Source organism: Rhinatrema bivittatum, chromosome 3, assembly GCF_901001135.1.
Source record: "Rhinatrema bivittatum chromosome 3, aRhiBiv1.1, whole genome shotgun sequence".
Taxonomy (NCBI): Eukaryota; Metazoa; Chordata; class Amphibia; order Gymnophiona; family Rhinatrematidae; genus Rhinatrema; species Rhinatrema bivittatum.
The window spans coordinates 121,796,660-121,810,815 of NC_042617.1; the positions used below are offsets into that span (position 1 = coordinate 121,796,660).

General features: G+C 40.8%; 1 protein-coding gene across 5 annotated transcripts in view; it reads right to left on the reverse strand.

The window, feature by feature from the left end:
* The window catches only part of EHBP1 (EH domain binding protein 1), an 807,334-nt gene that overhangs the window by 500,517 nt on the left and 292,661 nt on the right, over positions 1–14,156 (reverse strand). For all 5 annotated transcript variants that reach the window (XM_029593675.1, XM_029593673.1, XM_029593671.1 and 2 more), the window contains one exon: positions 2,701–2,890. In XM_029593675.1, the coding sequence (XP_029449535.1) occupies positions 2,701–2,890 (190 nt within the window). The remainder of the gene's footprint in view (positions 1–2,700; positions 2,891–14,156) is intronic.

The window sequence follows — 14,156 nt, forward strand, 5'->3', positions numbered from 1 at the left end:
GGAGGGAGAGAGAGAGAGATTGGTGAGGATGAACTATGCGTGTGGGGAGGGGGGAGAGAGACTTGCAGGTTGGTTTAATGGAGGAAGGCAGGGAGACTGCTTGGGATAGATCATGAAGCAGAGACAGAGAGTGAAGACTAATGGGGAAGGAAGAAGGAAGGATGTTTGAGACAGGCCACATCACTAAAATGGAGATGTGGAGAGAGGTCTCGTACACATATCCCTCCCAACCCTCCCCCTCCCGACATGGCATTATTTACTTATTTTAAGAAAATAATCCATGACAGAGAAACCTCCCTGTTAGTTCAATCTTTGCGGGGGTCCAATGGCTCTTTCGACACCTGCCTGTTACCAAATTCCTTACATGCAGAGATAGGACACTTCCACTCTTAAAACAAGAGGCACCACTACAAACATTTTGCCACTGGCATGTATGTCAGTGGCATTTCTAGACAGAAGAACCTTCTAGTAACAAAGAAACCCCTGGCCAGTTTCAACCATCTAAGAAAATTACCACCAAAACTATTCAAGTGCAAGAACCAAAGAACAATCATAACAAAAACAAATCCTGCTGACTGAGGCCTCAGAGCAGTCTATGGGTAAATACTTTTAAATTCAGGAGATCCCTGAAAATAAAACAGAAAAAAAAGGACATCCAAACACTGAGAAGTCCTATTAAGAATTATTCTCCTGGGGCCAGCCAATTCAGGTCTTAAGAACATAAGAAAATGCCATACTTGGTCAGACCAAGGGTCCATCAAGCCCAGCATCCTGTTTCCAACAGTGGCCAATCCAGGCCAAAAGAACTTGGCAAGTACCCAAAAACTAAGTCTATTCCATGTTACCATTGCTAATGGCAGTGGCTATTCTCTAAGTGAACTTAATAGCAGGTAATGGACTTCTCCTCCGAGAACTTATCCAATCCTTTTTTAAACACAGCTATACTAACTGCACTAACCACATCCTCTGGCAACAAATTCCAGAGTTTAATTGTGCGTTGAGTAAAAAAGAACTTTCTTCGATTAGTTTTAAATGTGCCCCATGCTAACTTCATGGAGTGCCCCCTAGTCTTTCTACTATCCGAAAGAGTAAATAACCGATTCACATCTACCCGTTCTAGACCTCTCATGATTTTAAACACCTCTATCATATCCCCCCTCAGTCGTCTCTTCTCCAAGCTTAAAAGTCCTAACTTCTTTAGTCTTTCCTCATAGGGGAGTTGTTCCATTCCCCTTATCATTTTGGTAGCCCTTCTCTGTACCTTCTCCATCGCAATTATATCTTTTTTGAGATGCGGCGACCAGAATTGTACACAGTATTCAAGGTGCGATCTCACCATGGAGCGATACAGAGGCATTACGACATTTTCCGTTTTATTCACCATTCCCTTTCTAATAATTCCCAACATTCTGTTTGCTTTTTTGACTGTCGCAACACACTGAACCGACAATTTCAATGTGTTATCCACTATGACACCTAGATCTCTTTCTTGGGTTGTAGCACCTAATATGCAACCCAACATTGTGTAATTATAGCATGGGTTATTTTTCCCTATATGCATCACCTTGCACTTATCCACATTAAATTTCATCTACCATTTGGATGCCCAATTTTCCAGTCTCACAAGATCTTCCTACAATTTATCACAATCTGCTTGTGATTTAACTACTCTGAACAATTTTGTGTCATCTGCAAATTTGATTATCTCACTCGTCGTATTTCTTTCCAGATCATTTATAAATATATTGAAAAGTAAGGGTCCCAATACAGATCCCTGAGGCACTCCACTGTCCACTCCCTTCCACTGAGAAAATAGTCCATTTAATCCGACTCTCTGTTTCCTGTCTTTTAGCCAGTTTGCAATCCATGAAAGGACATCGCCACCTATCCCATGACTTTTTACTGCTCCATAGGTCAGTCAGCGCTGGAGATTCAGCATTCACATCCATTAGGAGCACTGGTTCCCAACCCTGTCCTGGGGACCCCCCAGCCAGTCAGGTTTTCAGGATATCCACAATGAATATGCATGAGAAAAAATTTGCATGCACTGCCTCCATAACATACAAATTTTCTCTTAAGGAAAAGCCACAAGCTCACTCTACCGTGAGGCAAAAGCTTCGCAGAAAAAAGAAACTGAAGAGGGACCCTATGTGGACACGTGGAATAGGGCATGCTGGATATGCTCAGTATGCACAGTCAAAGCTCCTGAAACTTTGAGATAAGTTTTCTGTGCCAGGCTCCATCCGATGTCACCTATGTGTGAGGACTACCATCCTGATAGCCCTAGGATATTTTTACCTCAGAGAAGGGAACCAATTGACTCCACAGATAACACTAAACTAAGAGCGTCCCTGCAGAATGCCCATGATGTAGGACATTCCTACACATGCTCAATAACGTTTCCGAAAGTTCTAAAAGCTGTAAAGTCAAAACTTCTGCTCAGGGCTCTGTCTGATGACATCACCCAGTTGAGAGTACTCCAACATCCTGCTTGCCCTCTGAGAACATTTTTCCTGACAAACATTTTGGTAGTACTGTTGATTTAATACAGATCAAATGTTCATGCCTGCATAAAAAACATTCACTTTGGAAGATACATATCTCCTGATGTCCATGAAAATTTGCATATTAATGTCCTTAAAAATATATACAGAGGGATATATTTTCTATTATATGTATGTTTTTCATGCAAATTCCTACCTTAGGAGAAGCGGAAAGCTCCATCTCCGCAGAAGTAGTGTCCATGTGCTTTCTTGCTTCTGTCTTTGGTGAGAGATGTGGTGGTGCTGGAGCCCTTCTTTTCCTCCTCTTTTCTATTTCTGGGTCTTGTACTGTAGAAACTTGACTCTTTAAAACAGTGGTAGATTTTGGTTCATAAAATGGATTTGACCTGTTTAAAAGAGGAAGAAAACTTTTTTTTTTGCTATTTTATAATTTTTCAAATCAAGAGATTTGAAATAGCAAAGTTGCTTATCTTTAAAGGATGCTTTCCATGTATGGCAGGAGAAATCAGCCACACAAGTGGGTGATGTCATCAAACTGTGCTAATGTAGAATGTGCTCTCTGAGCTCAAAGAGCCATAAGTCTTTCTGAGCATGCTGGAATATTCCTGTTCTACTGTTGCCGCACAAGTCTCCTCAATCATTTCATTAAGTATCAACTCTATGCGGAGGTGGGTGGGATTGTATGGTTGATTTTTCCTGCTGTCCATGTAGAACACCTATTATGGCTAACAAACTTTGCTTTCTCTGCAGACAACCAAGACTAAATTTGTTGCACAAGTGAGGCTTCTCAAGTTGAGGTTTGCAAAACATAATTGTTTTTATTTCCCTTGTTGGTTAAGGAGGATCTGCAACCTGATAGAAGACTTGCTGGAAGGAGAGTTGATGCTCTCAGTTAAATACATTTTTTAAGGACTACTTGACCAAAACTCTCATCTCTGCAAGTGCCTTCTTCGAGACAATAATGCTTTGCAAAGATTCAGATTAAGGACTAAGTGGCTGCTTTGCAACTGTCTTGTACTGAGGCAGAGTGAACGTATGCTGTCAAGGTTACAGTTGTTCTTATTTGATTATATTTTTGCTAAGGTGAAAGCTCAACTCCTGAGATATTGTAGCAGTATGAAATACAATCAGATAGCCCTGGAAAAAAAGTTCTTTTTTTTTTTTTTTTTTTTAAATTGGTAGACCTTGCTTAACTGGGTCATAAGAAAGAAATAGTTGAGAAGATTTTCTATAGGGTCTGGACCTTGCCAAATGAAATAATAATAGAGCTCTTCTGCAGTCTAAGATATGAACAGTTTGTTATGCTCTTCTGGAATGAGGTTTTGGAAAACAATGTTGGAAGTACTAAAGATTGATGTAAATGAAATTGAGAAACTATCTTGGGATGAAACTTTGAATGAGCTCTCAACACTATTCTTAAAGAATTTCATGTAAGCAGCATGCACTACCAACACTTGCTCATTCACTCTCCAAGTTGAGGTTAGAGCTATTAAGAACACCACTTTCATAGAAAGGTATTTGAAGTCCATCAATAACATAGGCTCAAAAAGAGAATTCATCAAGCTGGAAAATCCTACATTTAAATCCCATTGAGTAGGCAGGACTTTTATAGGATCAACAAAGTTGAAAGAGGCCAGTAATAAATGTTGCCACTACAGGATGGTGGAGGACTGGAAGACCATCAGAGTACAGTGGTATGCTGCAATAGCACTCAAGTGTGCTCTGACAGAATTAGTCTTCAATTCTGATTTAAAGATATTGAAAAGATATTGTAGTAACACCAAAACCAAACAATTGCATGGATCTTCCTTTAGAGATTAACAACAAATGAAAACCTTTTCCATTTAAAGTAGTAAAACTGTCTGGTAGATGGTTTTCTAATTGCTAAAATTACTTTTTTACCTCACTGGGTAAAGGCATTGCTTTGCTTTCAATATCCATGCTGTGAATGCTAGAGACTGAAAGGCTGGGGTGAAGAAATGAGCTTTTGTACTGCGTTGCAGGAGATTTTATACTCAAATGATTGAGCAGCAGTCAAACTCTGAAGCCAAGGAAACCACATTTGTCATAACCAAAAAGGGGCTATTAAAGTCATTTTCCCTTTCTAACGAGATAATTTACTATGCCATGGTATCAGCCTGAGGCTCTGTGCCTAGAGGGTGCTATTGGATCTTCACATTAAAGGTAACATTTTTACTACTTAAGAAGTTATTTAACAAGATTCTAAGACAATCTGATCTTGACATGACGCAGACAGAAAAATTGGCCTATCTGGTCTGTATAGTTGAGATTCTTCCTCTGGGTAGATGAGTATACAAATTCCCATTCACAATCAACACAAGTATTCCCCTACTCCTCCAGCAACTCATGTCTTCCACCTGACCACACAACTCTTCCTCCCACCACTGTTTTCCACATCTGTTGTATGTCCAAAATCTGCCACAGTGCTGGCCTCCATCTCCACTGGTAGATCACTTCAAGTCTTACCTTTTTTCTCTTGAGTCTTATAAGGCCAATACTTTTACAAACAAAGGCCCCTTCCTTATCAAGTTATTATTATTCACACAGCCACCAAAATTAGTGAAGTGGTTGTCCAAACCATCTGCCTTCCTCCCATCCAGCCTTCTGTACATAATTCTACCCCACCCCCTACCATCTAAGATCCTGTACATAATTCTACCCCAACCCCTACCACAAAACTTTGAAATCTAAACAGCTATCAAAACTAGAAACATTCAGACTTCTAGGTTCCCATTAACCTACAAGAGATTGACTTGGTGTTTCTGGAGCATTGTAGCATATTGGCACACCAAAAGACCACATGGCCTGCAATATCTCCACCCTTGAGAAAGTGAAGGGTAGGTGATTAAATACTGCAACTTCCTAACTCTTCTAAAACTATCATATAGTATGATAGCAGATAAACGGCCTTTTGGCCTATCCAGTATGCCTAGTTCCACCCCTGGTGCTATGCCATAGACCCCAGCCAGTCTCTAGCTCTCCTCTCATGTCTTTTGCTACTATAGATCCTCCATGCTTATCCCTTGTTTTGAATTCTGTTACTAATCATCTAGTTGAGACGATGGTGCAGGGAAGAGGAATTCAGCTTTATAAGGAACTGGGGAAACTTTTGGGGAAGGGGGAGACTTTTCCGAAAGGATGGGCTTCAACATAACCAGAGCAGAACCAGGCTGCTGGCGCTAACTTTTAAAAAGGAGGTAGAGCAGCTTTTAAACTAGAACAAGTGGGAAAGCAGACAGTCACTTGGCAGTGCTTGGTTTGGAAGAATATATCTTTGAAGGATACTAATGAAATAGGAGAGTTAGGGTATGCAACAGAGAGGTTCCAATAAAAACAAACGTAATCCATATTCTTATAAGTAAAGAATCACCTAACCTAAAGAATTCAAAATTGTCCCTATCAACTGAAAAGCAGGTTGTTAATACAATTTATTTGGTTTTATATACCGATGTATAGTTTTTCAACCTTCACAACGGTTTACATTGTAAAAATTAAAAAAGAACAGATATGATACTTAAATCAAATTACACAAATTAAAATACAATTTGGTCTTAAAATAAAATTGAAATAAACATTAATTAGTTCATAAATAAAATCACTTACAATAAATGAATTATTTATTATTTAACAAAAACATACTTTGAAATGTCTATAGGTCAATACCAGAAGTCTAAAAGGTAAGATGGGAGAGTTAGAATGTATAGCAGTAAATGATGATAGACATAATTGGCATCTGAGACCTGGTGAAGGAGGATAACCAACGGCATGTGCTATATAAGGGTACAAATTATATCGCAATGATAGGGAGGATCAAGTTGGTGGGGGTATGGCACTTTGTCCAGGAGGGTATAGAGTCCAACAGGATAAAGATCATACAAGAGAATAAATGCTCAGAATCTGTTTGGATAGAAAATCCCATGTGTGCTGGGTAAGAGTATAGTGATAGGAGTATACTACCATCCACCTGGCCAAAATGGTCAAACACATGATGAAATGCTAAGAGAAATCAGGGAAGCTAACCAATTTGGCAGTGTAGTAATAATGGGAGATTTAATTTACTTGTAACAAATACATTGCATCCAAATCTTACAATTTATATTTATTTAAATTTATTTAAATTCTTTTAATATACCGGTGCTCAAGAACAAGTCTTATCGTACCGGTTTACATCAAACCAGGGTAAAACCATAAATAATAGAAGTGAAAGTTACAATAAACGGGGAGAGTAATTCAGGACAATTGAGAGTAGAAAGAATTAGATTTATATAGCATTATTAGATTTATATAGAGTAGATTTATTATTAGATTTATATAGAGTAGAAAGAATTAGATTTATATAGCATTACCACTGTATAATACTATTCTAACATATCATTTTTATGTAGATTTAGGACCTTCATACTACCCGCGGTTTGCAAGTATACAACTTGTAATTTTTACCGCTACGGGTCTTTTTAATCATCGGTCCACTAAGTCTAGATCACTTTGGTTTTCGATTTTGCATATTTTTTCTTTGGTTTTTAAATATATTATTATTAAAACTGTGGAGAATAGGTACTTCCCTTAACTTGCGCTGTCGCACCTCAAAGTTCAAAAACCGGAGTCCAAACGTCCAAGTCCAAACGCTGCAAAAAGAAAAAGGTGGCAGGGTCTGAAAAGATGAAATGGACCTCCAATAAAGTTTAAGAGTTTCTTGTGGATGGAAATTTGGGAGATTCCTGTTAATTGATACCCGGAGAATTCTTTCTGCAGTGATCCATATTGAGAAGTCCCTGAAGCAGCAAGCTCACGAAATGTGGACACGTCGGACTTGGACGTTTGCACTCCGGTTTTTGAACTTTGAGGCGTGGCAGCGCAAGTTAAGGGAAGTACCTATTCTCCACAATTTTAATAATATAGTATTTAAAAACCGAAGAAAAAATATGCAAAATCAAAAACCAAAGTTATCTAAGTTTAGTGGACCAATGATTAAAAAGACCCATAGCAGTAAAAATTACAAGTTTTATATCTGCAAACCACGGGTAGTATCAAGGTCCTAAATCTACATAAAAATGAAACATAGAAATGACGGCAAAAGAAGACCAAACGGCCCATCCAGTCTGCCCAGCAAGCTGTGCACATTATGTTTTCTCATACTTATCTGTTACTCTTGGCTCTTAGTAACCTTTTGGTTCTATTTCCCTTCCATCCCCACCACTAATGCAGAGAGCAGTGTTGGAACTGCATCTATGTGAAATATTTAGCTTAATTAGTTAGGGGTAGTAACCGCCGCAATAAGCAAGCTACACCCATGCTTATTTGTTTTCCCAGACTATGTGATTCAGTCCTTTTTGGTTGTTGTCTGTATATAGATCCTCTTTTCTTCATTCCCCCTGCCGTTGAAGCAGAGAGTTATGCTGGACATGCAGTGAAAGTGAAGCATCAGACTTTCTCCCCTGCCATTGAAGCAGAGAGCCATGCTGGTTATGTGTGAAGCATCAGTCTTTCTCCCCTGCCGTTAAAGCAGAGAGCTATGCTGGATATGCATTGAAAGTGAAGTATCAGGCTTATTTGGTTTGGGGTAGTAACCGCTGTAACAAGCAAGCTACTCCCTGCTTTTTTGTGAATGCAAATCCTTTTTTCCACATTCATTCACGTCCTCTAGACTTTATGGATCCACAGTGTTTATCCCACGCCCCTCTGAAGTCCTTCACAGTTCTGGTCTTCACCACTTCCTCCGGAAGGGCATTCCAAGCATCCACCACCCTCTCTGTGAAGAAATACTTCCTGACATTGGTTCTGAGTCTTCCTTCCTGGAGCTTCAAATTGTGACCCCTGGTTCTGCTGATTTTTTTCTGACAGAAAAGATTTGTCATTGTCTTTGGATCATTAAAACCTTTCAAGTATCTGAAAGTCTGTATCATATCACCTCTGCTGCTCCTTTCCTCCAGGGTGTACATATTTAGATTCTTCAATCTCTCCTCATAAGTCATTCGATGAAGACCTTCTACCTTTTTGGTCGCCCTTCTCTGGACCACCTCCATCTTGTCTCTGTCTTTTCGGAGATACGGTCTCCAGAACTGAACACCGTACTCCAGGTGAGGCCTCACCAAGGACCTGTACAAGGGGATAATCACTTCCCTTTTCCTACTCGATATTCCACTCTCTATGCAGCCCAGCAATCTTCTGGCTTTAGCTATCGCCTTGTCACATTGTTTTGCCGACTTCAGATCGTTAGACATTATCACCCCAAGGTCTCTCTCCTGCTCCATGCACATCAGCCTTTCTACCCCCATCGAATACAGTTCATTTGGATTTCCACTCCCCATATGCATGACTTTGCACTTCTTGGCATTGAATCTCAGCTGTCATATCTTCGACCACTCTTCCAGTTTCCTTAAATCCCGTCTCATTCTCTCCACTCCTTCCGGCGTGTCCACTCTGTTGCAGATCTTAGCCTCGTCCGCAAAAAGACAAACCTTACCTTCTATCCCGTCCGCAATGTCGCTCACAAAGATATTGAACAGGACCGGTCCCAATACCGATCCTTGCGGTACCCCGCTTAACACCGCTCTCTCTTCAGAGAGAGTTCCATTTACCAACACACATTGTTTTCTGTCCTTCAACCGGTTTGCAATCCAGGCCACCACCTCGACACTCACTCCTAAGCTTCTCATTTTATTCACCAGTCTCCTGTGCGGGACCGTATCGAAAGCTTTGCTGAAATCCAAGTAGATGACATCGAGTGCCCTTCCTTGATCCAATTCCTTGGTTACCCAGTCAAAAAAGTCAATCAGATTTGTCTGACAGGATCTTCCCCTGGTGAATCCATGCTGCCTCTGGTCCAGCAATTCTCCTGCCTGTAGATAGTTCACTATTCTCTCTTTCAACAGTGACTCCATTACTTTTCCCACCACCGAAGTGAGGCTAACTGGTCTGTAGTTACCAACCTCTTCTCTGTTCCCACTCTTGTGAAGCGGGACCACCACCGCTCTTCTCCAATCACTTGGCACCACTCCCATTTCTAGGGATCTATTGAACAGGTCACACAGCGGACCCGCCAGCACATCTCTGAGCTCTCTCAGTATCCTGGGATGAACTTCATCAGGCCCCATGGCTTTGTCCACTTTCAGTTTCTCCAGCTCTTCCCATACATTTTCTACTGTAAATGGAGTTACATCTACTCCACTCCCCTCCAGTTTCTTGTCAACTAGCGACGGTCCTTCTCCAGGGTCCTCTTTAGTGAACACAGAACTGAAGTATTCGTTTAATATTTCTGCCATTTCTTCATCTCTCTCCACACATTGATCCTTTCCACCTTTCAATTTCACTATACCACTATGAACTTTTCTCTTTTCACTGATATATCTGAAAAATGTTTTGTCACCTCTCTTTACCTCCTTGGCAATCCTCTCTTCCGCTTGACTTTTTGCTGTCTTGATTAATTTCTTCGTCTCCCTCAGTTCTACCAGATATTCTTCATTGTGCTCCTCCCTTTGGGATCTTTTATATTTCTTGAATGCTGTTCTTTTAGCCTTTATTTTGTCAGCCACCTCCTTTGAGAACCAGATAGGTTTCATTTTTCTTTTGCTTTTCTTTACTTTTCTAACATATAGATTAGTTGCCTTGGTAATTGCTCCTTTTAGATTGGTCCACTGTTGATCCACATCTCTCTCATTCTCCCAGCCTTTTAGTTCTTCCTCCAGGTACTTCCCCATTTCATCAAAGTCCGTGTTTTTGAACTGCAAAACTTGGGTCTTTGTGCTTCTTTTCTGTATCTTTTTTGTGATATTAAACCATATCGTTTGATGATCACTGGTGCTGAGGTGGGCGCCGACCTGGACATCAGAGACATTATCTCCATTAGTGAGCACTAAGTCCAGTATAGCTCCTTCTCTCGTGGGTTCCATAACCATTTGTTTGAACAATGCTACTTGCAGGGCATCCACTATTTCTCTACTATTATTAGATTCTGCAGATGGGATTCTCCAGTCTACATCCGGCATATTAAAGTCTCCAACGATCACCACTTCTCCCTTCTTTCCTATCTTTTGGATGTCTTCAACCAGATCTCTATCCATCTCTTCCTTTTGGTTTGGAGGCCTGTAAACCACTCCAATAAAAAAAAAATGGATGTCCCATCTTTTTTTAGGTTGGCCCATAGTGCTTCTTCATTGCCCCATCTTCCTTGCAGCTCACATGCTTGGATATTGTTTCTGACATAAAGAAATGATATGTTAAAATAGTATTATACAGTGGTAATGCTATATAAATTGTAAGATTTGGATGCAGCGTATTTGTTACAAGTTACCTCTTCGTTGTACATTGGACAAATAGATATGTGTGTATTAGATTTCAATTATTCCAATATTGACTGGCTAAATGTTACATCAAGACATGCTAGAGACAAAGTTCCGGGATGGAATAAGTGACTGCTTCATTGAGCAACTGGTTCAGGAACCAACGAGAGAGGGAGCTATTTTAGATTTAATTCTTAGTGGAATGCAGGATTTGGTGAGAGAGGTAACGGTGGTGGGGCCACTTGCAATAGTGTTCACAACATGATCAAATTTGAACTAATGACTGGAAGGTGTACAATCTGTAAATATACAGCTCCAACACTAAACTTTCAGAAGGGAAACTGATAAAATGAAGAAAATAGTTAGAAAAAAGCTGAAAGGTGCAGCTGCACAGGTTAAGTGTACAACAGGTGTAGACACTGTTTAAAAATCCAGTGATAGAAGCACAGTCCAGATGTATTCCACACATTAAGAAAGGTGAAAGGAAAGCAAAACAATTACTGGCATGGTTAAAGGGTGAGGTAAAAGAAGCTATTTTAGCCAAAAAAAATCCTTCAAAAATTTGAAGAAAACATCTGAAGAAAACAGGAAAAAGCATAAGCATTGTCAAGCTGTGTAAAACATTGATAAGGCAGGCTAAGAGAGAATCTGAAATGAAGTTGGCCTTAGAGGCAAAAGTCATAATAAAAACGTTCTAAAATATATCCGAAGCAAGAAACCTGTCAGGGGAGTCAGTTGGACCATTAGATGACAGAGGGGTTAAAGGGGGTCTTAGGGAAGCTAAGGCCATTGCAGAAATTCTAAATTAATTCTTTGCTTCTGTGTTACTAATGTGGATGTTGGTTTTCAAAGGTTATGAGTCATATGAACTGAACCAAATCAGTGTAAACCTGGAATATGTAGTAGGCCACACCGACAAACTAAAGAGTAGCAAATCACCTGGACTGGATGGTATGCATCCCAGGGTTCTGAAGAAACTCAAAAATGAAATTTCAGATCTGTTAGTTAAAATTTGTAACTTTTCATTAAAATCATCCATTATACCTGAAACCTATAGACCAGTGCATAGAGAAAGACAGGGGTACATTTTAAAAAACAGCGCGCACGCGTACTTTTGTTCGCGCAACAGGCGCGAACAAAAGTACGCCGGATTTTATAAGATACGCGCGTAGCCATGCATATCTTATAAAATCCGGGGTCGGCGCGCGCAAGGGGGGGCACATTTGTGCAACTTGCGTGTGCCGAGCCCTACGCACGCTAACCGTTCCCTCCGAGGCCGCTCCGAAATCAGAGCAGCTTCGGAGGGAACTTTCCTTCCACCCCCCGCACCTTCCCCTACCTAACCCCCCCCCCCCGGCCCTATCTAAACCCCCCCCCTTTCCTTTATCGCAGGCGTAACTCACGCGCACCGATGGCCCGCTGCCACGCCATCAACCGACCCGGGGGCTGGTCCGGAGGTCTTGGTCACGCTCCCCAGAATGCCCCCGGGCCGGCACCACGCCCCCCGGAATGCCCCGAATGTTGCGCTGCCCTCCGCCACACCCCCCTAGCAAAGCCCCGGGACTTACGCGCATTCCGGGGCTTGCGCTCGGCACGCGCAGGGGTTTTTTTTTAAGGGTTACGCGCTTAACTTAAGCGCCGTAACCCTTTTAAAATCCGGCCCACATTGTTTAATGGAACACAGCATGAATTTTCCCAAGGGAAGTCTTGCCTCACAAATCTTCATTTTTTGTGAATGGGTAAATAAACATGTGGATAAAGGTGAACCGGTAGATGTAATGTATTTGGATTTTCAGAAGGTGGTTGACAAAGTCTCTCATGAGAGCTTCTAAGAAAACTAAAAAGTCATGGAATAGGAGGCGATGTCCTTTCGTGGGTTACAAACTGGTTAAAAGACAGGAAACAGAGAGTAGGATTAAATAGTCAATTTTCTCAGTGGAAAAGGGTAAACAGTATTCTGCCTCATGGATCTGTATTTGGACCAGTGCTTTTCAATATATTTATAAATGATTGGGAAAGGAAGATGACGAGTGAGGTTATCAAATTTGCAGATGATACAAAATTATTCAGAGTAGTTAAATCACAAGTGGATTGTGATAAATTGCAGGAGGACCTTGCGAGACTGGAAGATTGGGCTTTCAAATGGCAGATGAAATTTGATGTGGACAAGTGCAAGGTGTTGCATATAGGGAAATATAACCCATGCTGTAGTTACACGATATTAGGCTCTATATTAGGAATTACCACCCAGGAAAAAGATCTAAGTATCATAGTGGATAATATGTTGAAATCGGCTCAGTGTGCTATGGCAGTCAAAAAAGCAAACAGAATGTTATGAATTATTAGGAAGTGAATGGGGAATAAAACAGAAAATGTCATAATGCTTCTGTATTGCACCAGGGTGAGAGTGTACCTTGAATACTGTGTATAGTTCTGGTCTCCGCATCTCAAATAAGATATAATTGCACTGGAGAAGGTACAGAGAAGGGTGAATAAAATGATAAAGGGAATGGAACAGCTCCCCTATGAGGAAAGGCTAAAGAGTTTAGGGCTGTTCAGCTTGGAGAAGAGATGGCTGGGGGAGGGGGGGGGGATATGATAGAAGTCTTTAAAATCATGAGAGGTCTAGAAGGTTAGATGTGAATCAGTTATTTACTGTTTCAGATAATAGGACTAGGGGGCACTTCATGAATTAGCAAGTAGCACACTTAAAACAAATCTGAGAATTTTTTCACTCAACACACGATTAAGCTCTGGAATTTCTTGCCAGAGGATGTGGTTAGTGAAGTTAGTATAGCCAGGTTTAAAAAAGGTTCAGATACGTTCTTGATAGAGAAGTCTATTAACTGCTATTAATCAAGTTGTCTTAGGGAATAGCCACTGCTATTTCTAGCATCAGTAACATGGGATATACTTAGTTTTTGGGTACTTGCCAGGTACTTGTAGCCTGGATTGGCCACTGTCGGAAACAGGATTTCCCATCGTACGTGAACTCTCAGTCCAGCAAACAATCCTCCAAAGAGGAGGATGGGGGCTCCTCTCCCCGGGACTTCCAAAAACATTAATTTGATGGTCTCTTTATTCTGTACTGGATGAGGGTCTGTCTGTGTTCTGCATGTGTGACCCAGTTAAGGATATTCTGCAAGCTTGTAGTTTCTGTGTAGGGATCTATAGCAGCTTGGCATGTTCTGTTTTCCTAATAGGAGGTGTATGGGTGTTTAGAGCCTGGTTAAATATTTGTGGTGTTGCCTTTTCATAGGCAGGGTTGTTACTGTTTGAGTGTGATCCATAAAGCAGGTGTATCTTTTTGTGCATTAGTTTGTGTGCATTATTGCAGATCTTGGGAGTCTGT